Source organism: Pan troglodytes, chromosome 18 (genome assembly GCF_028858775.2).
Source record: "Pan troglodytes isolate AG18354 chromosome 18, NHGRI_mPanTro3-v2.0_pri, whole genome shotgun sequence".
Taxonomy (NCBI): domain Eukaryota; kingdom Metazoa; phylum Chordata; class Mammalia; order Primates; family Hominidae; genus Pan; species Pan troglodytes.
In genome coordinates, this window is record NC_072416.2 from 87,747,952 (window position 1) to 87,774,359 (window position 26,408).

At 54.5% G+C, this 26,408-nt stretch overlaps 2 protein-coding genes and 1 non-coding gene across 8 annotated transcripts in view; all 3 read left to right on the plus strand.

Annotated features, from left to right (window-relative positions):
• The window catches only part of SPG7 (SPG7 matrix AAA peptidase subunit, paraplegin), a 50,981-nt gene extending 35,631 nt beyond the window's left edge, over nt 1–15,350 (plus strand). For 2 of the 5 annotated variants that reach the window (XM_024349520.3, XM_063797529.1), the window contains exons 10-17: nt 1,716–1,840; nt 4,087–4,189; nt 5,430–5,540; nt 7,974–8,089; nt 10,520–10,676; nt 11,337–11,503; nt 12,028–12,105; nt 14,471–15,350. In XM_024349520.3, coding sequence (XP_024205288.1) covers nt 1,716–1,840; nt 4,087–4,189; nt 5,430–5,540; nt 7,974–8,089; nt 10,520–10,676; nt 11,337–11,503; nt 12,028–12,105; nt 14,471–14,677 — 1,064 coding nt within the window. In that variant the 3' untranslated portion in view covers nt 14,678–15,350. Of the gene's footprint in view, nt 1–1,715; nt 1,841–3,230; nt 3,404–4,086; nt 4,190–5,429; nt 5,541–7,973; nt 8,090–10,519; nt 10,677–11,336; nt 11,504–12,027; nt 12,307–13,446; nt 13,799–14,470 lie in introns of those variants that run through there. The other 3 variants (XR_010152501.1, XM_054669640.2, XM_054669638.2) reach the window with 3 other exon arrangements.
• A 2,389-nt stretch (nt 15,351–17,739) lies between these two features.
• Nucleotides 17,740–20,660, plus strand: RPL13 (ribosomal protein L13). Of its 2 annotated transcripts, none has more exons than XM_001140497.6 (6): nt 17,740–18,299; nt 18,526–18,649; nt 18,813–18,954; nt 19,164–19,337; nt 19,927–19,983; nt 20,478–20,660. In XM_001140497.6, exons 2-6 carry the CDS (start codon nt 18,546–18,548, stop codon nt 20,634–20,636), a joined length of 636 nt encoding a protein of 211 aa, XP_001140497.2. In that variant the 5' UTR covers nt 17,740–18,299; nt 18,526–18,545; the 3' UTR covers nt 20,637–20,660. The 2 variants fall into 2 exon arrangements, with proteins under 2 accessions (XP_001140497.2, XP_054525651.1); XM_054669676.2 differs by having other exon boundaries at nt 18,269–18,374.
• LOC112205941 (small nucleolar RNA MBII-202) lies at nt 19,020–19,103 on the plus strand. The gene has a single exon (XR_002940077.1). It is a non-coding gene; the product is annotated as a small nucleolar RNA MBII-202 (small nucleolar RNA).
• Nucleotides 20,661–26,408: the final 5,748 nt, after the last annotated feature.

The window sequence follows — 26,408 nt, forward strand, 5'->3', positions numbered from 1 at the left end:
AGTCTTGCTCTGTCGCCCAGGCTGGAGTGCAGTGGTGTGATCTCGGCTCCCTGCAAGCTCCGCCCTTCAGGTTCACGCCATTCTCCTGCTTCAGCCTCCGGAGTAGCTGGGACTACAGGTGCCCGCCACCACGCCCAGCTAATTTTTTGTATTTTTAGTAGAGATGGGGTTTCACCATGTTAGCCAGGATGGTCTCCATCTGCTGACCTTGTGATCCGCCCTCCTCAGCCTCCCAAAGTGCTGGGATTACAGGCGTGAGCCACCGCGCCCGGCTATATCCTGTTCTTACATTAGTCACGGTGGGTCCTGTTCTTACATTAGTCAAGGTAGGTCTTGTCGCATCTTTACTTTTAACACTGTTTATTGTGGACCTTTTCCTTTTCCTATTTTTTTTTTTTTTTTTTTTTGAGAGTCTTGCTCTGTCGCCCAGGCTGGAGTACAATGACACAATCTCGGTTCACTGTAACCTCTGCTTCCTGGTTCAAGCGATTCTCCTGCCTCAGTCTCCCGAGTAGCCGGGATTACAGGCATGTGCCACACCCAGCTAATTTTTGTATTTTAGTAGAAATGAGGTTTCACCCTTTTGGCCAGGATGGTCTAGAACTTCTGACCTCAGGTGATCCACCTGCCTCAGCCTTCCAAAGTGCTGGGATTACAGGCGTGAGCCACCGCATCTGGCCACCAGTGGATTCTTTTTTTTTTTTTTTTTTTCCTGACGGAGTCTTGCCCTGTAGCCCAGGCTGGAGTGCAGTGGTGTCATCTTGGCTCACTGCAACCTCCGCCTCCCAGGTTCAAGCGATTCTTCTGCTTTAACCTCCTGAGTAACTGGGATTACAGGTGCACGCCACCACACCCGGCTAATTTTTTGTATCTTTTGTGGGGTTTCACCATTTTGGCCAGTCTCGTCTTGGACTCCTGGCCTCGTGATCTGCCTGCCTCGGCCTCCCAAAGTTCTGGGACTACAGGCATGAGCCACTGCACCTGGTGGACTGGATTCTTTTAAAGCAAACCCATAGTTTTGAATCTTCTATGCTCTGAGTACGTTTCTTTAAATTCAGAGAAAGACCACAGCATCATAACACCTGAACGTTCTTACGAGCATCCAGTCAGGTGTTCCCAGCAGCTTCATAAATCTCTCTTCGCAGTTGATTTATTCACATCAAGGGCCAGTCAAGGTTCACATACACCAGGGATCAGTGATCGTTTCTGGACTCACTTTTAAATTCTCCGATGACAAACGTCAAGCCTGAAACCCAGGGCCTAGGGCCAGACGTTGAAGATAAAATGTTTCCAAGTCACAGCCTAAAGCTGGGTGTTAGCTAAAATGTTACAAAGTCACAATAATAATGACAGGGCGGTGGGTGGGGGGTGGCTGTTAGGACCGGCTCCCAGATGGCACCGTGAGACAGGGTGACGCTCCAGGATGCTGTGGGAGCTCCCGGAGGGCCTTGGACAGTTCTGCCTCAGTAGCCAGCCCTAGGGACGGCGTTGCTGTTTTCACTTGTCAAAATAGGCAGATTCCTGTTCCTCCTGGCGATGTTGGCTGGGAGCGATGGGGGATCACGGCTCCTAGTTCAGAAGGACCGGGCTGTTCCTTTCTCTCTGGGCCTTAGGGGGGTCTCTCTCCCTCCTGTGTCCTGAAGGGGAACCTGCAGGGGAAATCTGTTGTGTCAGGACCCCCACCCTCAGAGCCACTGTCTGCTCTGTCCCCTCAGGAATGGGTACCACAGACCATGTCATCGTCCTGGCGTCCACGAACCGAGCTGACATTTTGGACGGTGCTCTGATGAGGCCAGGCCGACTGGACCGGCACGTCTTCATTGATCTCCCCACGCTGCAGGTCAGAGCCAGGACCCCAGCCTCTCCCACTCCACCTGGGCCGCCCCCACTCGTTCTGAGTGGTCTGGCCTCTCCTCTAAGACACTTCTTGGTGTGAAGCCTGTCACAGCCCCACAGGTGCTGGCAGTGTCCAGCGTGGCCCCCACATCGGCTGCACACCCCCAGCAGACCTGCCCACCGGCTGCACTGACTGCTGTGGCCCCCACATCGGCTGCACGGCCCCAGCAGACCTGCCCACCGGCTGCACTCACTGCTGTGGCCCCCACATCGGCTGCACACCCCCAGCAGACCTGCCCACCGGCTGCACTCACTGTTGTGGCCCCCACATCGGCTGCACGCCCCCAGCAGACCTGCCCACCGGCTGCACTCACTGCTGTGGCCCCCACATCGGCTGCACACCCCCAGCAGACCTGCCCACCGGCTGCACTCACTGCTGTGGCCCCCACATTGGCTGCACGCCCCCTGGCAGACCTGCCCAACGGCTGCACTCACTGCTGGGGGTTTTGCAGTGCTGTTCACCTGCTATTGGTTTTCCTTTTATCCTGGGTTTCAGTCTGGTTTTTATAGCAAATCCTTTGAAACAAAATCCAGGAGGAAAAATTGTGGGAAACTTTATTCTTGTGTGGCATCACTTCCTTCCATCCGTAGCGTGGGCTCTGGGGACGTGGGCTCTGGGGACGTGGACTGTGCAGCTGCCCTGAAATTGGGGTGGGAGTAGAAGTCCTGAGGCCTCTCGCCTGATCCCTCCTCTGTCACAGGGCTCTGGTTGGATGTTACACTTCCTGGCCAAAGGGCCTTTGTTGCTGCCCTGAGGGAGCAGGAGTTCAGCTCATGGAGCGGAGGGTTTGGAGAGAGGGCTTCCGGGTCTGCTGGTGGGTTAATGTTCCATCAGTGCAGCCTGGGGAGCAGGGCTGGGCTCAGCGGCTCTCAGCTGGTGCTCAGCCTCTGTTGGGATGGAGAGTGAAGGGCGGAGCAGAAGCCCTTCCCGCTGGGACATGGCTTCTCCAGGGGACACTGCTTTTCCAGGGGACATGGCTTCTCCAGGGGACACGGCTTCTCCAGGGGACACGGCTTCTCCAGGGGACATGGCTTCTCCAGGGGACACTGTTTCTCCAGGGGATGGCAGCTTCTCCAGGGGACACGGCTTCTCCAGGGGAGTGCAGCTTCTCCAGGGGAGTGCAGCTTCTCCAGGGGAGTGCAGCTTCTCCAGGGGAGGGCGGCTCCTGGCTTTTTGACTGTGTAAGAAACATTTTACATCAGGATTTAGACGCATGGAACATGTGTGGGAATTGGAAGTTTTGCAGAATAAGCGTTTGCTGTGTGTGACATGCTTCATTAGCTATTCTGCTATAATTTTTTTTTTCTTTTTAATTTTTTCTTTTAATTTTTAGAGAAAGGGTGTTGCGCTGTCACCCAGGCTGGAGTGCAGTGCTGCGATCACCACTCACTGCGGCCTCAACCTTCAGGGCTCAAGCTGAGGAGCTGGAACTACTATGGGCGTGCGCCGCCGTGCTGGTTAATTTTTAACAGAGTCTCGCTGTGTTGCCAAGGCTGGTGTCAAACCCCTGGCCTCAAGTGATCCCCACCCACCTCTCCTTCCAAGAGCGTTCTCTTTTTTTTTTTTTTTTTCATTTTCTTTTTTTTTTTTTTTTTTTGAGACAGTCTCACTCTATCCCCCAGGCTGGAGTGCAGCGGCGCGATCTCAGCTCACTGCAACCACCATCTCCCAGGTTCAAGTGATTGTCCCACCCCAGCCTCCCGAGTAGCTGGGATTACAGGCACCTGCCGTCTTGCCTGGCTAATTTTTGTATTTTAGTAGGGATGGGGTTTCACCGTGTTGGCCAGACTGCCCGCTTCAGCCTCCCAAAGTGCTAGGATTACAGGTGTGAGCCACTGGGCCCGGCCATCCAACAGTGTTCTGTTCATGTTTAAAATGCTGCTTGTGGCCAGGCATGGTGGCTCACGCCTGTAACCCCAGCACTTTGGAAGGCCGAGGCAGGTGGATCACTTGAAGCCAGGAGTTCGAGACCAGCCTAGCCAACTTTGCGAAACCCTGTCTCTACTAAAAATACAAAACTCAGTCAGGCGTGATGGCACACACTTGTAATCCCAGCTACTTGGGAAGCTGAGGCCTGTCCTCAGGGCGGGCACGTCGGGGACCCCCCCCCCCCCCACAGAAAAACATGCCACACCTGTGGCAGTAACTGGGCTTGAGCCCGACGGTCTGTCCTCCCCTGGTTCTGGCAGGAGAGGCGGGAGATTTTTGAGCAGCACCTGAAGAGCCTGAAGCTGACCCAGTCCAGCACCTTTTACTCCCAGCGTCTGGCAGAGCTGACACCAGGATTCAGTGGTACGTTCTCAACCCGCAGCCTGGGCAGCGTCACGTCCTGAGGGCAGGTGGTGTCACCTGCGCACACAGCATCGAGGCCTCCTCTGTGGGGCGGGCGCGGCTCCTTCTCTGGGGGCCTCTGCTCAGTACAAGCCTGGGAGGGAGCTGATGTGTATGTGGGGCAGCAGGAGGTCCAGACGGCACCCGCACTCCATCCTCCGCCCCGGGGTGGAAAAGCAGACGGTGGTTCCGGGTCTGTGTTGACTTCAGAGATAGTGGAGTTATGTTGCTTCCACACGGTGACCAGTCATCCCGGCGTTTCCCGTCAGACCCGGAGTCAGCCCATGCAGTCCCGGCAAAGCCGCCTCCCTCTGACCTTCACAGTCTCTGTCAAGTTGTAGAAATAGAAATCATACCTCAAGATGCTTTTCCTGCTGTGTGGCTCACATTTTAAAAGTTAATGTCAACAAACCTCCCGTTTATTATGAGATGAATTTGCCCTTTGATTATTCGTTAGGGTCTTTCACTAGAATTTTGTGGTTACTAGAGAGCCTTTAATTTCTTTGCCATCAATGCTCATGAGCTGTTAGGTGGAATCAGCCACAAGATGGGGTGTGGAACTAACTGCCCTTGGGAGGAGAGACGGGCGTCAGGGCGGATGGAGCCTGGCGGTTCTGTGTCTCGTCTGTGGAATGGCCTCAGTGGAACACGGTGCAAGTGCCTGCCGCTCTCCCCACCCCTGCTCCTGGCGCCGGCGCCTGCCGCTCTCCCCACCCCTGCTCCTGGCGCCAGCTCCCCGTGCCTCTCCCACACGCTCGCACCAGCACTCTTGGTTCTTGGTCTCTTTTCCCTCTTTGTTCTTCCTTTTATTTATTTATTTATTTATTTTGAGACAGAGTCCTACTCTGTCGCCCAGACTGGAGTGCAGTGGCGTGATCTTGGCTCCCCGCAGCCTCCGCCTCCTGGGTTCAACCGATTCTCCTGCCTCAGCCTCCTGAGTAGCTGGGATTACAGGCGCTCACCACCACGCCCGGCTAATTTTTGTATTTTTAGTAGCGATAGGGTTTCACCCTGTTGGCCAGGCTGGTCTCAAACTCCTGACCTCAGGTGATCTGCCCACCTCAGCCTCCCAAAGTGCTGGGATTACAGGGGTGAGCCACCACGCCCGGCCATCTTTGTTCTTCCTTGAGGGCCCCTTCCTCCTCTTAAGCCCTGATAGCAGAAACCCACCCACCCACGCCGTGGCTGTTTGTGTTGACAGGGGCTGACATCGCCAACATCTGCAATGAGGCTGCACTGCACGCGGCGCGGGAGGGACACACTTCCGTGCACACTCTCAACTTCGAGTATGCCGTGGAGCGCGTCCTCGCAGGTACAGGGGGCGCGCCCTGGGTGAAGGCCGTCCTTAGCAGGGCTTGAACCCCAGAAATACCCGGGCAGGTATTGAGAGGTGAGGCGGATGGAGCTGGATCCAGGCCTGGGCGTCCTGTGATTTAGTGGCAGGGAACCATCACACAGGAAGGAACACACGTTGCGTTTCAGTTCTGCGTAACTCATGTCTTTATGATACCTCGTACTTTTCCTTAGTTTAAAATATCACAGATTTACCTAAGAGTAGACGCTCGTCCAACAGAAATAAAAAATGCCTTGCCAAAGAAAGTGAAAAAATAAAAATAAAAAATGCCCCCCCAAAAATAAAAATAATAAAAACTAAAAATGCCTTGCCAGCCTGGGTGTGGTGGGCTCAGCCTAGCCCCAGCACCAGCCCCGTGGGGGCTGAGCTCCAGCCGCTGACTGTGGGCCGGAGGGCTGCTGCCGCCCGTGGCCGTGGAGGGACAGCCGTGCTTTCAGCGCAGCAGGGGCTCTGCGGAGAGGTGTGGATCTGCAGCACCACCTCTGGTGAAACTCATGGTCCCGACCGTCAGTAGGAACAGGAGATGAGTTTTGGTGACGGGTGACGGGTGGGCTGGCCGCCTCTGACTGCCGTTCCGTGGCTGCTCAGTGTGGGGTCTGCGACGTCTGTGAGGAGAGGGGACCAAACTGGGAATCGGAGCTGCTGGAGGTTTCCATAGCTATGATGGCGACACCCAGACGTGATCAGTCATCTCATGGAATGTGGAGTTCAGACCCGCACTGTCAGTCTGAGACAGGTTGAACGTTTGAAAAGGGAAGTGGTTCTTGCCCCAGGTGTTTGAGGAGCACGAGCCTCCTTTGCGAGCTATCCCTGCGAGAATTGAGTTCCTCACCCTCAATTCGAGTGAATTCCTAGCACAAACATGCCTCTCGCAGGTCCCCAGGGCTTCAGCTTGGGAAAGCAGTGGGTCCCTGCAGAGAAATGGAGCAGCTGCTGTGCCAGACACTGCAAAACACACCTGGCTTCTCTCCGACAGCCCTGCGGGTCGAGAGGACTGGCGCTGCCTGTGTCTTACTGAAATTTATTTTCGTGTAACCATTTACTTTTATGTGGAAATTGATAAGCTTTTGATAATAGTAGCAAAGCAGGAAGGACTGAGTGGGAACTACAAGCCAGTTGAAAGAAAATACATGACGTACTTGAGTGCTCAGGACTGCGAGCTGATTCAGGTTGTACAGAATGGACACTTACAGATGTGTGGAAAATCTGAGACAGGAAATGAAGCCTCACCAGTAAGCTGAACAGGGGAGATTTAATGCAAACATTTGTCCCTGGCTGGGCACTGTGGCTCATGCCTGTAATCCCAGCACTTTGGGGGCTGAGGCAGGAGGATTGCTTGAGGCCAGGAGTTTGAGACCAGCCTGGGCAATACAGCAAGACCCCATCTCTTAAAAGAAAAGAATAAAGAGTATTAGCCAGGCATGGTGGTGGAGCACACCTCTGGTCTCAGCTACTCAGGAGGCTGGGGCAGGAGGATTGCTTGAACCTGGGAGGTTGAAGCGACAGTGAGCCGTGATCGCACCACTGCCCTCCAGCCTGGGCAACAGAGTGAGACCCTGTCACTGACAGAAAAAAAGCCTTGTCCCTGAGGCAAAAAGCTTCTGAAGGGCTGAGTAGAAGCCATAAGGATCCAGAATGATGGGGATGGGAGCTGCCCCTCCAGGTCTGAGGGGAGAGGGAAAGTAAGCAGGAGGCCCGTAACTCAGAGGAGACCTCTGCCCATCCTGCCAGGGAGAAAGTCAAAAGCTGCTGTTCTGTGACCCTTGCCCCGGCCCTGCGGCGCCCCCACCCCAACCATGGGGCAGGAGGAGACACTCCTCAGAGGGTTGCACTTGTTCCTAAAAGCAGCAGGAGCTATTTCGATGATTGCAACATTTATAAAAGAAAAAATCACGACCTCCTTCAACAGCTCTTTGACCTGAAGAGTGTCGTTTTGAGTTGGGGTGTCCAGAGCCGCGGCTGCAGCTCCAAGAGGCAGATGTGCAGAGAGAGCCTTGCTTTGACCACACGGGGCAGGAGCAGGGCCCAGCCAGGGAGAGGCCGGGGCCTCAGCTCACACCCCCTGGCATTCTTTTTTGTTTGTTTTTTGAGACGGAGTCTTGCTCTGTCGCCCAGCCTGGAGTGCAGTGGCATGATCTTGCCCTACTATAACCTCCGTCTCCCAGGTTCAAGTGATTCTCTTGCCTCAGCCTCCCAAGTAGCTGGGACTACAGGCGCCCGCCATCACACCTAGCTAATTTTTCTATTTTTAGTAGGGACGGGGTTTCACCATATTGGTCGGGCTGGTCTCGAACTCCTGTCCTCAGGTCATCCACCCGCCTTGGCCTCCCAAAGTGCTGGGATTACAGGTATGAGCTACCGTGCCCAACTCATACCCTGGCATTCTTTCAGGGACTGCCAAAAAGAGCAAGATCCTGTCCAAGGAAGAACAGAAAGTGGTTGCGTTTCATGAGTCAGGCCACGCCTTGGTGGGCTGGATGCTGGAGCACACAGAGGCCGTGATGAAGGTGGGTCTTGGCAGGTGCCGGCTCCACGGGCCTTGGCCAAAGGTGACTGGGGAGTCCCGCCTGTGTCTGTAGCTGACTGGGGAGTCCCGCCTATGTGTGTAGCTGACTGGGGAGTCCCGCCTGTGTCTGTAGCTGACTGGGGAGTCCCGCCTGTGTCCGTAGCTGACTGGGGAGTCCCGTCTGTGTCTGTAGGTCATGTGAGAGGAAAGCCTGCCACTGTCATGATCCATGGAGCAGGGTGGGTGGCGACTGATGGGCGGTAACTCGGACGTGGGAGGCAGGAGTGGGCTGTGTCACATCGGAGCATGGTGCTGCTACTGGGGTGACTCGTGGAAGGTTACACCATGCAATGGGGTTTCGCTGACTTTGCCTGTCCACCCCAAATGACTCCTAACATTGGAAAGAAGTGAGTTGAGTGTACATTTAAAAAATACTATTCTAGGCTGGGCATGGTGGATCACCTGAGGTCAGGAGTTCAAGACCAGCCTGGCCAACAGGGCAAAACTGTCTCTACTTCAAACAAACAAACAAAAAACTACTCTTGTAGGCAGCTGTGAACTCGACGGACATTTATTCTTACCAAATGGTGATGTTACAGCTTCTCTAAGACGTGGCTCCACCACCGGGAGTCCGAGTGCTGCCAAGAGGAGGGCTCTACTCGGAACGCAGGTGCTGTCTTTACAGTGGAGCCCCAGGAACCCGTGCAGGTTTGAGGCTCACCTGAGAAGGCAGCAGTGCTGTGTTCCCACCTCAGGGTTCACTGCAAACAATGCATACGGTGTAGCAGTTGCCAGCTTGGTTTGTCAGTGCTGGTCTCCGTGATTGGTTCTCAGGTGTGAGTTGTAGCAAAGTTGGGTGTTAATCAGAGAGCATCCTGCCCATCCCAGGGTCTCAGCAGGGCTGAGGCAGCGTTTGGGGACCAGATCCGTGCTGCTCCTTGGCGATGTGCACCACAGTCATGGGACCAGAGCTAGGCCCACTGTGGGGCGAGTGGACACTCAGCTGGGGGTCCCATTTATGGGACACTAAAAAACTCAGCAGTGAACACGACGTTTTAACACGGTATGTCAAGAAATCAAAATTAATGCAGGGACTTTGGGAGGCCAAGGCGGGCGAATCACTTGAGGTCAGGAGTTCGAGACCAGCCTGGCCAACCTGGTGAAACCCCATCTCTACCAAAAATACAAAAGAATTAGCTGGGCGTGGTGGTGCGTACCTATAACCCTAGCCACTTGAGAGGTAGAGGCACAAGAATCGCTGAAACCCGGGAGGCAGAGTCTGCAGTGAGCCAAGACTGTGCCACTGTACTCCAGCCTGGGTGACAGAGCAAGACTCTCTCTCAAAGGGAAAAAAAAAAGAATTTTTACTGTATTTGATGGGCAAAAGTCAGATAGTCACAGTGAAAAAGTGAGTCTCTTTCCCAAGGCTCAGTGTCCTGCCAGGAAAAGGTTGTGAATTGGCTGTTATGGTTTTGGTCATTAATGCAATCATCACTGCAGCCGTTATTTAGAGCTTTTTTTTGTTTTGAGACAGAGTCTCTCTCTCTGTTGCCCAGACCGGAGTCCAGTGGTGCGATCACAGCTCACTGCAGCCTCGACCTTCCGGGCTCACACGATCCTCCTACCTCAGCCTCCTGCATAGCTGGGACTACAGGCACGCCCCACTGGTGGCTCGAGTGATTTTTATATTTTTTGTAGCGAAGGGGTCTCGTTATGTTGCCCAGGCTAGTCTCGAACTCCTGGGCTCATGCAATCTGCCCACCTCTAACTCCCAAAGTACTGAGATCACAGATGTGAGCGACCCCGCCCAGCCTAGTTTTAGATTTTAAATTAAGCGTCCTCGGGATTCTCAGAGCACTTGGATGTGGCCATCTCGCCGCCACAATTCTCAGAAACAGCAGCTGGGCCAGCCCCTGCGCTGTCTCCGTCCGTCTCCCACTCAGCGGTTCCATGTTGTCGAGTTAGCACGTTGCCCTGCGCCCACCTCCTTGCACACCTGATGTGGGGGTGTGGGGGAGCAGCAGAGGTGAGGACAGCCTCTGCTGCCTCAGCATCGTGGGGTTCTCATTGCTCTGAACCCTCAGTAGCTGTCGCTGGTGTGAGGGGTCAGCGCAGCGGCCATCGGGGGTGAAACTTGTCCTTCGCCTCTCAGCTGTCTTTTACGGGCCTTGTCTTCTTGACTCCCTGCCTGTCTAGTCATGTATGAGAAGACACTTGCCGACAGTGTGTGAACAGGCACCTGTGGTGGGAACGCTGCTGTCTCTGGGCTGGCCATCTAGAGTGTTAGGATCCCCTGTTGTTGTAAAAGATGCTGCACGTTTGCCTTCCTGCTTTGAGACACTTTAATGACGGAGACCTCTTAGTCCCACACCTTCCTCCTCAAAGCCCACACATCCTGCCTACTGACCTGGGTCATCTTGACCTTGTGCAGGTCTCCATAGCCCCTCGGACGAACGCCGCCCTGGGCTTTGCTCAGATGCTCCCCAGAGACCAGCACCTCTTCACCAAGGAGCAGCTGTTTGAGCGGATGTGCATGGCCCTGGGGGGACGGGCCTCGGAAGCACTGTCCTTCAACAAGGTCACTTCTGGTGAGGAGCAGCGGCGCGGGCCCTGGAGGTTTCAGAGCGCTTTTCCCTGCATGATTCCTTCTGTTCCAGTGCATGCCATGGGGTGAATCTGGTGTAGACGTAGCTTTGAATTTATTAAGTATTTTGTAAAAGATAAGTTGTGGTCATAAGAGATTTGGAGCTAAGCAAGACTTTTTAGATAATTTAATTGGACAAAAACTTAACCTATATGCCAACTCTAAACACATTCAATTGGTTAATTATTGGTAATGGCTACAGGAAACGGAATAAAATTGAAGCAACTTCATTGTTCTGAAGCCATTACTGCACTGGGATATCCAGAGAGCTGAAGGAGGGTCCCAGGGGCCCCTGGGCTCCAGGTCCATGGGTTTGCCTCGCATAGGCCTGGGCTTGTGCTTGAGAACTGCCATGCAGTGAGCTCCAGTATGCCCCCAGTTTCTAGATTTCCAAATAAAAGAGCATTTCTGAAAGTTTTAAGACTCTCTTAAGGAACAGTGGCGAGGTGCCAACGTCCTCACTGTCCAGCTTCACGGTGGGTCCTCGGGAGGAAGGGGATGGGGAGGTGGTGCTGCCTCAGCGCTCTGACCGGGACACCTGGGGCCCAGCGCTGCTCTGCGCCTGCAGTGCTGAGGATCCCTCTGTCTTGACCCCGCCCTCCAGGGGCACAGGACGACCTGAGGAAGGTCACCCGCATTGCCTACTCCATGGTGAAGCAGTTTGGGATGGCACCTGGCATCGGGCCCATCTCCTTCCCTGAGGCGCAGGAGGGCCTCATGGGCATCGGGCGGCGCCCCTTCAGCCAAGGCCTGCAGCAGATGATGGACCACGTGAGTCGGCTCTGGCCACACCGCTGCCCTCTGTGCTCCCCAGGAAGGGAGTCCCTGGGTCTGCCACACAAGGGCCGCCCACGGCCACCCCAGCTGAGCTCAGCTGCAGGCCCCACCTGGGTTTCTTCTTCTGGGCTCTGCTGTAGTTCCCACCTGTGGAGTATTTTCTTCTCAAATGAGGACATAGATGCTCCTAATGAAATTATAGATGTGAATCTGGGAAGAATATCAAATAAATACACCGAGCAATAGACCCAGGGCCCACATGTCCTTCAGACTGGGCCAGGAAGGGCCGGTGTGTGCCTGTGAGGCAGCTGTGGGTGGGTGTGGGTGGGTGGGCTGGCATGCGGAGCCCTGCTTTCCTGGCAGTGGTCACAGGGGCAGGAGACCACCTGTCGGCTGAGGAGTCCTGTTCCTCCTGGGAGGGGAAAGGCCGTGTTCCCAGTCTGGCATTTCTTTTCTGTGCTTTGGTGCTGGAGCCAGGCGGCCAGCCTTGCCCCTGACACAGTTCCCTCCACTCACAGGAAGCAAGACTGCTGGTGGCCAAGGCCTACAGACACACCGAGAAGGTGCTGCAGGACAACCTGGACAAGTTGCAGGCGGTGAGGCCCTGGCCAGGCGTGGGGGCTACGGCGTCGCACAGTGTCCACACAGCACCCACGGTCCCCACCCCTCTCGTGAAGTATTTCCAAGGCACACAGAGTACAGAGAACACTCTGGCCGATGTGAATTCTACCCAGCTCAACTGAAACTTACATGTTCCGTACTTTTTATCCTGAACTCGTCAAGTGTGTTCCCCCAAGGTAGAAAGAAGGCTGCCACAAAGTCTCCTGTGCCTGTTCCTGCCATTAGCAATTACCAATGTTTTGTCAGTTTTGTTTAATCTTTTCCCAAGTCTTACGCTTTTTTCTTGAACATTTTTTTTAAATAAAGTTTTAATTTTAGAGTAGGAATTTTTTTTTCTTTTTTTTTTTTGAGACAAAGTCTTGCTCTGTCACCCAGGCTGGAGTGCAATGGCGACATCTTGGCTCACTGCAACCTCTGCCTCCCGGGTTCCAGCGATTCTCCTTCCTCAGCCTCTCGAGTAGCTGGGACTGCAGGCACGCACCAACACACCAGGCTTTTGGTTTTTTTTGTTTTTTTTTTTTTTTTTTTTTTTTTTTTTTGAGATGGAGTCTCTCTCTGTCACGAGGCTGGAGTGCAGTGGTGCAATCTTAGCTTACTGCCACCTCCACCTCCCCAGTTCAAGCATTCTCCTATCTCAGCCTCCCAAGTGGCTGGGATTACAGGCACGCGTCACCATGCCCAGCTAATTTTTGTATTTTTGGTAGAGGTGGGGTTTTACCACGTTGGCCAGGCTGGTCTTGAACTCCTGACCTCAGGTGATCTGCCTGCCTCGGCCTCCCCAAGTGTTGGGATTACAGGCGTGAGCCACAGCCCCGCGCTGATTATAGTCTTAGATGTAGAAAAGTTGCAGGCGCGGTGCAGAGAGCTCCCTGCCACCCTGCCTCGCTCCCGTGGAGGCCCCCATGGGGCAGTCCTCCCACCTGAGGAGCCCCCGCCGACCCGCGGTGTTGGGTCCACACGTGATTCAGATGTGCTGAGTCTCCCCAGTGTCCTTTCCGGTCTTGGGAGTCCACGTGGCGTTTGATCGCCCATCTTCTTAGGCTCCTCTGGGGTGACAGTTCCTCAGACCTCCCTTGTTTTGAGGGCTTTGGCAGTTTTGAGGATTGGTCTCATGTTTTGTAGGACGTTCCTCAGTTGGGATTGTCTGATGTGTTTCTCACAGTGGGCAGAGCTGGAGTGAACGTTTGTGTCCCTGGGTTTGGGAACTGCTGCTTAGAACTCAGGAGAGGCGCACGGCTCTTTGTCCCATGTTGTGAACAGATGGGTAGGCAGTGGATAGGTCGTCGTTTCTTCAGCCTCCCCTTGTGTCTTTCAAGCGAGCACTGTGTGTCACGTGGGGATCGTGTTTGGGGCCCTTAAGCTGTCATCCCCAACCAGCAGCAGCCGCCTCTGGGCAGGTGTGGGCGGTGCCGTCCCCGGCTGAAGCAGGCCTGCCTGTGGACCCATGCTCATCACGGTTGACAAAGCAGCTCTGCAGAGCTCGGGCACACCACAGTGGGAGCCACAACGGGAGCAAAGCTGCAGGCGAGGCTTCTCACTGGCTGAGGAGTGGCGTGTCTGCCCCGTGTATGAACTGTCAGCCACTCACACACTCAGTGGGTTGCAGAACTTAGTAAAATCCCACACCAGCCCTAGAGAGGAAGTGTTTGTCTCTTGCAATACAGCCACAGGTAAATCACCCTAGCTTCAGGGGTTACCATTTTCTTTAAAAAATCTGGAAGAGTGAGGAAAGGAGCAGGTAATTAACAAAAAAAAAAAAAAAAAAAAAAATTCTGGAAGAGTTCTGCCTTCACAGAAACCAGTGAAATGTGGCTGTGGCAGTGTTTTCTGTGGTCGGGCCAGGCCACCCCAGAGGCCACCCCAGAGGCAGGTCCGCCGGCACAGGACAGTCGGTATCTCGTGTGTTTTCCAGGATCCCACCTAGAGTGGTAGAAATTCACTTCCCCAACTTGAGAGGTCCCAGCTCACACAACTTCGCCTCAGATTCCTTCTCCCAGTGCTGCTCTCCTCAATCAGGAGGGTTCAGCATTTTACCCGTCTCCTTCCCTGTAGACACACACGTCTTGTTTGGTGAAAGAAATTGCAGTTGCCAAAAATAAGCCAAGATTTTGAATAGAAGTAGAATTAATGAGGCTGGCTGCCAGAAAATCATTTATGAGGTTGAGATGGGGGTGATTCTTCTTTCGGAGCTGCCTCCGTGCCTCCGCTTCCCTGGGAAAGTGGCCTGTCCTGGGTGTCCTGCACACAGACAGGCCCTCACGCCTCTTGCCACCTCCCCAGGACATAGAGATGCTCTGTCTGCCCTGGGGACTCACACACTGCTATGCCTGTTCTTTCTAGCTGGCAAACGCCCTTCTGGAAAAGGAAGTGATAAACTATGAGGATATTGAGGCTCTCATTGGCCCGCCGCCCCATGGGCCGAAGAAAATGATCGCACCGCAGAGGTGGATCGACGCCCAGAGGGAGAAACAGGACTTGGGCGAGGAGGAGACCGAAGAGACCCAGCAGCCTCCACTTGGAGGCGAAGAGCCGACTTGGCCCAAGTAGTTGGGAGGTGTTGGCCGCACGTGCGGGTGGTCCGGGAAGTGAGGGCTCACTCAGCCACCCTGAGTTGCTTTTCAGCTGAGGTTTGCACTTCCTCTTGCGGCCCTCAGTAGTCCCTGCACAGCGACTTCTGAGATCTGTTTATTGATGACCCTTTTCATGATTTTAAGTTTCTCTGCAGAAACTACTGACGGAGTCCTGTGTTTGTGAGTCGTTTCCCCTATGGGGAAGGTTATCAGTGCTTCCCGAGTGAGCATGGAACACTTCGAGTTCCCAGGGTTATAGACAGTCGTTCCCAGTGTGGCTGAGGCCAGCCAGAGGCAGCAGAGCATTCAGACTCCGAACAGAACCCTGTTCATGCCGACGCTTGCACGGCCGCCCCAGTTCCTGTGGCTCCCTCGGAATGCTAAGGGGATCGGACATGAAAGAACCCTGTGAGCCGATTGTCCTATCTCCAGCGGCCCTGTCATCCAGCTCACTCATCAATGGGGCCACACAGTCAGGCCCAGGCACTGGGCTCCGGAGGACTCACCACTGCCCCCTGCTGCCATGTGGACTGGTGCAAGTTGAGGACTTCTTGCTGGTCTAGTCACGCATGCAGTGTTGGGGATGCCTTGGTTTTTACTGCTCTGAGAATTGTTGAGATACTTTACTAATAAACTCTGTAGTTGGAAAATCTACATTTGCATTTTCTGGCCAGCTCTAATGCAGAGGAGCTGGTGGGCTTGCCCTGGATCACAGGGTCTTGTGGTTTCAGTTTATAATTTGAGTAATGCAGGGACTAAGTGAAAAACTCCTTCTGTAGGAATCTGGGGCCTGGACCCTGTAGGGATAGAAGACGACCCAGGACACCCTGGCCCTGAGTTCCGGGGCATGCGGCTCCCACTCCGGCCCCCTTGCTTCCGCCCTCCCTGTGGTGCAGTGACGTGAGTGGATTGTCCTCTTGTTGCTGCAACACTGAAACGCTGGCGGAGCAGTAAGGAGGCAGCCACAGGTGCAGTCACACACCCGAGGGTGGCATCTCTGAGAGATGCCTTGACCTTTGTCCCAGTTCTCCAAATCCAAAGACCAGCACATCGTTGGGAGGGTTTTAGCTGGTGTAGCCAAGGGTAGTGTCCTCGGTAATTGTTTTTTTTTTTGCTGTTGTGTTGGTTTTTGGCAGAGTCTTGCTCTGTCGCCCAGGCTAGAGTGCAGTGGCGCCATCTCGGCTCACTGCAGCCTCGATCTTCTGGGCTCAAGCAATCCTCCTGACTCAGCCTCCCAAGTAGCTGGGACCACAGGCACGCACCATTATGCCCGACTAATTTTTGTACTTTTTGTAGAGACAGGGCTAGATTCGAATTTCTGAGTTCAAGTGATCCTCCTGCCTTGGCCTCCCAATGTGTTGGGATTACAGGTGTGAGCCACTGTGCCAAGCCTTTTGTGAAATTAATTTATTATTTTTAAATTATTATTATTATTTGTTTTTGGAGATGGAATCTTGCTCTGTAGTCCAGGCTGGAGTGCAGTGGCACGATCTTGGGTCACTGCAACCTCCGCCTCCCGGGTTCACGCCATTCTCCTGCCTCAGCCTCCCAAGTAGTTGGGACCACAGGTGCCTGCCACCACACCCGGCTAATTTTTTGTATTTTTAGTAGAGTCGGGGTTTCACCATGTTAGCCAGGATGGTCTCGATCTCCTGACCTCGTGATCCGCCTGCCTTGGGCTCCCAAAGTGCTGGGATTACAGGTGTGAGCCAGCACGCCCAGCTCTTAAATTTTTCATTTTTGAGACAGAGGCTTAACTCTCTCACCCAGGCTGCAGTGCAGTGGTGCAGTCTCGACTCACTGTAACCTCTGCCTCCTGGGTTCAAGTGATTCCCCTGTCCTACTCTCTGGAGTAGCTAGGATTACAGGTGTACACAACCACACATGGCTAATTTTTGTATTTTTAGTAGAGGTGGGATTTCGCCATGTTGGCTAGGCCGGTCTCCAACTCCTGACCTCAGGTGATCCACCCGCCTCGGCCTCCCAAAGTTCTGGGATTTACAGGCATGAGCCACCGTGCCTGGCCTGTGAAATACTTTTTTTTTCCTTTTTGAGACTGAGTCTTGCTCTGTTGCCCAGGCTAGAGTGCAGTAATGTGATCTTGGCTCACTGCAACCTCTGCCTCCCCAGTTCAAGCAATTCTGGTGACTCAGCCTCCTAAGTAGCTAGGATTACAGGCATGCGCCACCACGCCCAGCTTTTCTGTATTTTTAGTAGAGACAGGGTTTCACCATGTTAGCCAGGGTGATCTCAAACTCTTGACCTCGGGTGATCCGCCCACCTCAGCCTCCCAAAGTGCTGGAACTGTGAAATTCTTAAAATGTGGATTAAGTTGGCCAGGCACGGTGGCTCACGCCTGTAATCCCAGCACTTTGGGAGGCCCAGGCGGGCGGATCGCGAGGTCAGGAGATCGAGACCATCCTGGCTAACACAGCGAAACCCCGTCTGTACTAAAAATACAAAAAATCAGCTGGGCGTGATGGTGGGCGCCTGTAGTCCCAGCTACTTGGGAGGCAGAGGCAGGAGAATGGCGTGAACCCGGGAGGCAGAACTTGCAGTGAACAGAGATCGCACCACTGAACTCCAGCCTGGGCAACAGAGGGAGACTCCGTCTCAAAAAAAAAAAAGTGAATTAAGTTTTACCAGGAGGAAGCGTGGTGATTGGGTGAGGGTAGGGAAGAAAGAGGGTTATTGGAATTTAAAGGTTTCCAGGTAGCAGTAAGATGGATGGTGCCTTCACAGACTTATACTAGAGAATAAGAGCTGGCTTTTTGTTGATGCTTTTCTTTGTGAAGGAAGACAGTAGGCACAGCAGGTCAGAGTGTGACATTTTCAGTCGGGTACCCCGACCTTAGAGAAGTCACCTAATCCTGGGCCAAGGGAAAGCGACAGAGGCCAACAGTAACTCCGTCTACTAAAATACCAAAAATTAGCAGGGTGTGGCGGCGGGCGCCTGTAATCCCAGCTACTCGGGAGGCTGAGGCAGAATTGCTTGAACCTGGGACGCGGAGGTTGCATGGGCCGAGATCGCGCCATTGCACTCCAGCCTGGGCGACGGAGCGAGACTCCGTCTACAAAAAAAAAAAAAACCACAAATGTTCTAAATGGATGGGAGGAGAATAAACGCTGGAACAAGGACGAAGGCCTTAGGTTGCGCAAACTCGGATGTCATTGAAGTTTTTCTGCCTTTGCGCTGCAAATGTGTCTCACAAATGTGAACAAACTTAGAATTCCTCGGGCGTCGCCCGTTCGCCGTCGGCCCACATACCGGACTCGCGCGCGTTAGCCCGCAAGACAGGACTCGGCCGCGGCCCGCGCAGCGGCTGAAGCGCCGGGGCAGTAACGGCGGACGTCAAGCAAGTCCGGCCGTCGGTTACTCAGGGCCCAGGAATCACGGCCGCCCCGCCGCATTCTCAGCGGCAACATGTCTGCGACGGCGGCCCTAGGGCTGCCGGGAGAGCCGCGGCGACGTCAGTTCCTCCTTTCGGAGCTCTGATTGGTCAGAGCGCCCGGCGCTTCTGGTTGGCCGGCCCTGCTATCATCCCAGAGTGCATTGCGGGGCCGCTTCCTTTCCGCTCGGCTGTTTTCCTGCGCGGGAGGTGAGCGAGACTGGGTCCTGGCCTTTGGGCATCATCCAGCGCCATCGGCCTGGCGCTGCAGCCAACGCGGGAGTGGTTGGGCCCCTTCTTCTTCGCAGACAGCGTTCGGCCGCTGCCCGGGCTCTAGGCGCGGCCGGACGGCCCAGTGTGGAGGATTCGGGGCGGAGGCCCGGGGGGTGCGCGCGCCCGGGGTCCGGCCTCTCACTCGCTCCCCTCTCGTCCGCAGCCGCAGGGCCGTAGGCAGCCATGGCGCCCAGCCGGAATGGCATGGTCTTGAAGCCCCACTTCCACAAGGACTGGCAGCGGCGCGTGGCCACGTGGTTCAACCAGCCGGCCCGGAAGATCCGCAGGTGAGCCCTGCGCTCGGGGCTGCCCCTGGGGCTCGTGCCCGCGGCTGCGCCTTGGTTTGCGGGTGGCCGATGCCAGGGCGGGGGGCGCTGTCTGCGACCGTCGCGGAGAGCTGGCCTGGCGGCCTTAGGCAAGGGTGACCGCCGCTGCGCTTCTCTCCACCAGACGTAAGGCCCGGCAAGCCAAGGCGCGCCGCATCGCCCCGCGCCCCGCGTCGGGGCCCATCCGGCCCATCGTGCGCTGCCCCACGGTTCGGTACCACACGAAGGTGCGCGCCGGCCGCGGCTTCAGCCTGGAGGAGCTCAGGGTGAGTACTGGCAGCGCTGCGGTGTCAGGAAGGCCCCGAAGTCCCCTCTGTTGGCCTCAGTCGCGTGATGACATTCTCCGGAATCGCTGTACGGCCTTGATGAAAGCGCATTTGAACCCTTTTCCATCTGATTGCTGAGGCTTTTCATCCAGGCCTCGGGGCTGGAGAAAGCCCGGGCCTGTCTCCATCTCTCTCTGGTTCTGGGGCAGGTGGCCGGCATTCACAAGAAGGTGGCCCGGACCATCGGCATTTCTGTGGATCCGAGGAGGCGGAACAAGTCCACGGAGTCCCTGCAGGCCAACGTGCAGCGGCTGAAGGAGTACCGCTCCAAACTCATCCTCTTCCCCAGGAAGCCCTCGGCCCCCAAGAAGGGAGACAGTTCCGTGAGTACACGGCTCTCTGGCCGTCCTGGTGCGCGGGGACAGTGAGGCTTGCCTCCTTTATCAGTGACACCCGTCCCTGGGTCTTGCTGGGGTGAGAAGAACCAAAACTCATCATCATTGTGGATGATGAGCTAAGCGGGACTGCTAAGGTTCACCTGTGCGTTTCCGCAGAGATAACCTTAATGGACATGGTAAGGCTGTGTGACTTGGAGGCAGCTTTTTCCATTGACGTTGCTCTCCCTAAAATGCTTCATATTCCAAAATATTTCTAGAAAGACCTTGTAGGATAAGGTTGATAAAGAGTCCATTGTATACGTTTCCGGGTAGTTGAATTAGGGAGCAGTTTTCTCTGCCCCGCCCGTGGTTCACAGGTAGATAACTGTCTCGTGCGTGTTCCGTCAACTCAGTAAGGTAGTCACCTAACTAATAAGGACTGTTCTTAACACTGGGGCCACAAAGTGTGCTGTAGAAAAGGCTCAGACACTGGTCCTGAACACGGAATCCCCAGGGGAAAGTTTGGGGCCAGGTGAGGGTGGAGTCCTTGCAGCAGTGCGGCCAAACCCACTTAACTCTTCTCATTCACCAACAGGCTGAAGAACTGAAACTAGCCACCCAGCTGACCGGACCGGTCATGCCCATCCGGAACGTAAGTGGACACTTGCTCAAATCCAGGCTTTAGACGAGATCAGTGGGTGAACACGTGGGTATCTGAGATGGGGATCAGGCTTAAGAAAGTTAATAGTGGCAGTTGTGGGTGTGGAGGTTTGCGGAAAGGAACATTTCTTCTTAGTTTTTACTTCTTGCAACCACGAAGCCATACATTGGGAAGTGTTTTTGTTTGTTTTGTGTTTTTTTTGTTGTTGTTGGAAAGAGAGTTTCTCTGTGCTGCTTACATTGGTTTTGAATTGCTGGGTTTACAGGCCTGAGCCGCCATGTCCAGCTCAGGGAGGGTTTTTCTTTTTTTTTTTTTTTTTTTTTAAATCCCAGGGAAGGTGATTGACTCAGGGTTGCTTTTCAGCAGTGCTTATGGCAGCGAACCTGACCCCCAATCCCCGGGAGGTCCTCCGGGTTCTGCTGACGCTTGGTTGTTCCCTTGCCCTTTGGTGCATGTGGGTTTAACAACCTGTCTTTCTCTTCTAGGTCTATAAGAAGGAGAAAGCTCGAGTGATCACTGAGGAAGAGAAGAATTTCAAAGCCTTCGCTAGCCTCCGTATGGCCCGTGCCAACGCCCGGCTCTTCGGCATACGGGCAAAAAGAGCCAAGGAAGCCGCAGAACAGGATGTTGAAAAGAAAAAATAAAGCCCTTCTGGGGACTTGGAATCAGTCGGCAGTCATGCTGGGTCTCCACGTGGTGTGTTTCGTGGGAACAACTGGGCCTGGGATGGGGCTTCACTGCTGTGACTTCCTGCCAGGGGATTTGGGGCTTTCTTGAAAGACAGTCCAAGCCCTGGATAATGCCTTACTTTCTGTGTTAAAGCACTGTTGGTTGTTTGGTTAGTGACTGATGTAAAACGGTTTTCTTGTGGGGAGGTTACAGAGGCTGACTTCAGAGTGGACTTGTGTTTTTTCTTTTTAAAGAGGCGAGGTTGGGCTCGTGCTCACAGCTGTAATCCCAGCACTTTGAGATTGGCTGGGAGTTCAAGACCAGCCTGGCCAACATGTCAAAACTACTAAAAATTAAAAAATCAGCCATGCTTGGTGCTGCAGACTTGTAGTGGCAGCTCCTGGGAGGCTGAGGTGAGGGATCCCTTGAACCCAGGAGGCAGAGGCTGCAGTGAGCCAAGACCACGCCACTGCACTCTAGCCTGGGCAACAGTGAGACTGTCTCAGAAAAAAAAAAAAAGAGACAGGGTCTTCGGCACCCAGGCTGGAGTACAGTGCCACAATCATGACTCACTGCAGTCTTGAACTCATGGCCTCAAGCAGTCCTCCCTCAGCCTCCCAAGTAGAGGGGTTTATAGGCACGAGACCCTGCACCCAACCTAGAGTTGCCTTTTTTAAGCATAGTAGTTTCTAGTTAATGTAGCATCTTGGACTTTGGGGCGTCACTCTTAAGCTTGTTGTGCCCAGTAACCATGGTCCTCTTGCTCTGATTAACCCTTCCTTCAATGGGCTTCTTCACCCAGACACTAAGGTGTGAGATGGCCCTGCCAAGTGTCGGCCTCTCCTGTTAAACGAAAACATTCTAAAGCCATTGTTCTTGCTTCATGGACAAGAGGCAGCCAGAGAGAGTGCCAGGGTGCCCTGGTCTGAGCTGGCATCCCCATGTCTTCTGTGTCCGAGGGCAGCATGGTTTCTCGTGCAGTGCTCAGACACAGCCTGCCCTAGTCCTACCAGCTCACAGCAGCACCTGCTCTCCTTGGCAGCTATGGCCATGACAACCCCAGAGAAGCAGCTTCAGGGACCGAGTCAGATTCTGTTTTGTCTGCATGCCTCTGCCGGGCGCCGGTATTGAGGCACCAGGGAGCTGTTATTGTCGTGGAAATAGGTGATGCTGCTACCTCTGCTGCTGCACTCATAGCCACACTTGAAACACAATGACACCTTGCTTGTTTGGAAACAGATCTAGACATCTAGTAGATGACTTGGAGGCTGTTGGCTGCCATTTTCCTGTCTGAGGTGTATATGTTAACTTCGTCATCAGTTTGTATGTTTGGGAATCTTGTCCTGTGTAAAGTTAAGGTAGGCCGGGTGCAGTGGCTCACGCCTGTAAAATCCTAACACTGGGAGGCCGAGGCGGGTGGGTCATCTGATGGTGAAACCTCATCTCTACTGAAAATACAAAAATTAGCTGAGTGGTGACACACGCCTGTAATCCTAACACTGGGAGGCTTGAACCCAGGAGGCAGAGATTGCAGTGAGCCGAGCTGCACCACTATGCTCCAGCCTGGGTGACAGAGCGAGACTCAGTCTCAAAATAAAACGTTGTGCAAGGTGGATGGTTGGAAGCTTGAGCCTAGGCTCGAATCCCTCTCACGTGAGAGGGCATGGAGATTTCTGGTGGATTCCAACCTGGCTGAAGACTGGTCGGGGGTGCGGGGGCCTCCGGCACTCTGCCCTCCAGCCTGCTTCCTCCCTGCCCACACCACACTGGGGGAAGGGCCTTTCCTGCTGCCTGCGGGGCTGCACCTGGAGTAGGTAATGCCATGTGGTGATGTGAATGGAGCAGAGGTCCGCGCCCCATCGCACCCCCTTGGTGTTTTTACTGTGGGACAAAAGCACTCTGATCTGCGTGTTCCGGGGGCCCTCCTACCAGCCGACTTGACGGGAAGTCAGGGTTCAGGTATCATCTGTGCACCTGGGGCGGGGTAGTCTGCACTGAACCTGCCAGAGTCCCCTCCCCATTTCACTGAAAGTCACAGTCTCCAGGGCTGTGTTCCTAACCTTATGTTCTCTCCGTTTGCTTAATCTATTAAGAGCCCTAACAGGAGAGGATGGGCTTTCTCTGTTGTCTGGGGCCCTGCCGTTGGCCGGTGCTCTTAGCAAGAGGTCATTTTTCTAGGTTGCGCTGGGACATTGTGAGTTTGGTGAGGGTCATGGATGTGGGCTGGGCTGGGCTGGGCTGCCTGCTGCCTGCTGCTCCCCTACCTGAGATGCAGCTAGTGCGGCTGTGCCCTTCCTGGGGCTGAGGAAGGCTTCTGCAGGATAGCTGGGGGCTGGGCAGGTGGGTGAGGCAGCCTCCCTGCTGACACCCAGTCCTTGTAGCGGGAGCAAGATCTCTCCTGATCCAGGTACGGGCCTGTCTGCTCCAAGAAAGACTCTGCCACCAGATGCAAAGGGGCCCTTTGTTTTAACTTAGTCCCTGGGCACTGCCTGATTCAGCACCTGGCGGCCCAGGATCCCCCGCTGGTGGGGACACGTGCCTGAGTGCGGCCGTCCCCAAGTGTGGCCATGCCCAAGCGTGGCCATGCCCGAGTGTGGGCCGTGCCAGAGTGTGGCCGTGCCAGAGTGTGGGTCGTCCCCGAGTGTGGCCGTGCCCGAGTGTGGCCTTGCCCGAGCGTGGCCGTCCCCGAGCGTGGCCGTCCCTGAGTGTGGCCTTGCCCGAGCGTGGCCATGCCCGAGCGTGGCCGTGCCCGAGCGTGGCCGTCCCCGAGTGTGGGCCGTCCCCGAGTGTGGCCATCCCTGAGTGGGGCCATCCTGACTAGGAAGTGGCTTTTCAGTTGTGATGTGTGGGCCTGACCTAGGGGGCGCTGTGGAACCCGGGCTGGAACCAGCCCTCTGTGCCAGGCCGCAGACAGGTTCCGCTGGCCCTGAGGGGCAGCTGCCATGGCATGGGTCACTGGGAGCTGAGAGGAAGGGCCCCCACCGCACCTCAGGCAAAGCGGCTCTGGGAACACCTTGATTTCGGCCATGTGAGCCCTCCCAGGGAGGGCAGCCAAGCTGTGAAGCCTCAGAAACTGACCTGTGTGCCACGAGCTTGCGGTCTGCTGCCCGGTGGAGGAAGTGCAGGTGCACCCAGGCTCCTCATTCCGTTTTGTAGGATTCCTTCGGTGTATGAGCATTTCCTATTCAGCCTGTCGCCCCCGGGGAGCACGGGCTGGCTCTGTCGTGCCTGTGGCCTTTTGTAGAAGCGTTGGTTTTACGGCAGGTTCATCTCTGGGGCAGCCTCCCACAGTGGGTGGGGCTTTGCCAGCAGTGCCCATGGGGGTCATGGGGCCAGGCGTGCTCCGGCGCCTGCAGAACTGATCGGGGATAGTCTCAGGAGGCGCTAGTCGCGTGCCCCGGTAACGCACCGTTTCTCACGCCGGCTGATCTGGCCCAGCTGAAGGGGAAGACGTGCTGATAGGAGCTGCACACAATTTTTCCTCCATGTATTGTTTATTTTGCTTTTTCTTTTGGCTAGACATTAGGAATTTCAGTTTTCCCAAGTTGTATTTTTCCTTTTCTATTTTAAAATTATTATGCAGGGCTGGGTGAGGTCGCTCACGCCTATAGTCTCAAAACTTTGGGAGGCCGAGGTGGGAGGATGGCATGAGCCCAGGAGTTTAAGGCTGCAGTGAGCCAAGATCTCTCCACTGTCCTCCAGCCTGGATGACAGAGCGAGACCCTATCTCAGGAGAAAAAAAAAAAAAAAAAAAAACTATGATGCAGTAGTTTCGACCCTGGAAGACGAGTGTGCATCTTTGAGTTGTAACACGTGTTCCTCGCCCATCCAGGCGTAGTTTCATTTGGAATCTGGTTATCCTGTAGTTGCTTTGTTAAAAATATATGTAATTGCAATCATTTAAAAAGGAAAAAATAGGCCAGGTACAGTGGCTCCTGCCTGTAATCCCGGCACTTCAGGAGGTCGGGGACGGCAGATCGTTTGAACCCAGGAGTTTGAGACTAGCCTGGGCGACATGGCAAAGACCCATGGCCACCAAAAAAAAAAAGATACTAGCCGTCATGGTGGCGTGTGCCTATCGTCCCAGCTACTCAGGAGGCTGAGGCGGGAGGATCGCCTGAGCCCGGGAGGTCGAGGCTGCAGTGAGCCGAGACTGTGCCACTGCCCTCCATCTTGGGTGACAGAGTGAGAGACCCCGTATCAAAAAAAAAAAAAAAAAAGAAGAAGAAATAATACTAATTAGAACTGTTGTAATTTAGAAATTATAGTCATTTTAGGTTATTTGGTGTTTTTTTCATTTGAACCAGAGAAGTGGGTACCTGCATTCTTTGCTCTATTTTTGTGTGTCTCCTTGTATTTGTTTTTTGTTTATAATTAGTTGCATTTATTTTTTATGGTTTCTATATCTTAAAAATTTTTTTTAAGTTATAGAAGAAATATATGCTATCAGCAAAAAAAAAAAAAAGTCCAGCTACACAGAAGCGAGGAGTGCGAAGCAAACAGCCGCTTCACGTCCCACACCCTGGCAGCAGCTGCGCCCGGGTCCGTCCGGAGATGGTGTGTGCAAGCGTATTCCAGCACAAGAATCTGGACTTCTGTTTCTTATGAAAGCAGCTGATGCCACACTGTGTGCCCTGTGCCGTACTGTGCCAGGCACCTGGACGGACCTGGCTTCTCCCTGTGCCTCTGAAGGGCGGACGGCGTTGTGTCTGCGCAGTCCTGCAGGCGGGAGAACTGGAGTGCTGCTGTCTTCATTTGCTCACAGGGTTGAGCATCTCCAGTTACTGGGACCTTCTTGTCTCTCCGCGGGGCCCCGTTACCTCCTTCCTCTCGTGTTTCATTGTGATGTTCATCATTTTCTTGAACTGCAGCTGGTCTTTATATGTTAAGGAACTTTTGCCTTCTATCACCTGTTGACAACATTTCTTTCCCTGCTTGCTCTTTTCCTTTTGACTCGGAGAGCAAATGAGATGTTGTTTCAGGCGATGGTGTGGTGGGATGGACCGCAAACTCAGCATTGATAGTGGATGTTGGTCATTCTTTTTGACTTTCCAACATCAGAACCCACTTGGGGAATGGGAGGCAGAACCCCTCCCTCTGCAGAAGCTGCCGCACTGCCCAGGCTCCCTGCGGTGAGCTGAGCCCAGGCCCTGCCGGCCCCACACTTTGTTGATGGCTGTGAGGCCAAACCACAGGTCTGTGGGCAGAAAGTCACATCATGTGTCCCGGGTGAGCGCTGAGTCCAGGCGAGGCAGGTGCCCTCGCTGTCCTCACTGTGGGCTTCGGGGCACTGCCCTGCAGTTTGAGGAATTTCCTGTTAACCTTTTCTCTTCCTCAGTCGGCCGGAAGAGTTTTCAGTTGCTTAGAAGCCGCCTGCCGATGCTGAGGGCACTGACCTGCCGACGCTGAGGGCACTGACCTGCCGATGCTGAGGGCACTGACCTGCCGATGCTGAGGGCACTGACCTGCCGACGCTGAGGGCACTGACCAGCCCCGGCCCTGGGCTGTGTGGCTCACTCGGCAGGTGTGCTGCCCAACACACCAGGCGCTGTGACAGCCGTGGGCCATGAGGAACGAGGCGGGGGCTGATGTGGAGCAGGAGCTGGGCAGACAGGCGGCCGCAGGGGAGGCGGAGGGGTCACCTAAAGGCAGGGAGATGAAGGGAGGAAGGTATTTGTTCACCAGTTAGGGGCAGTTCACAAGTTAAGAGCAATTTACAAGTTAAGGGTACCTGCTGTCTCCCAGGC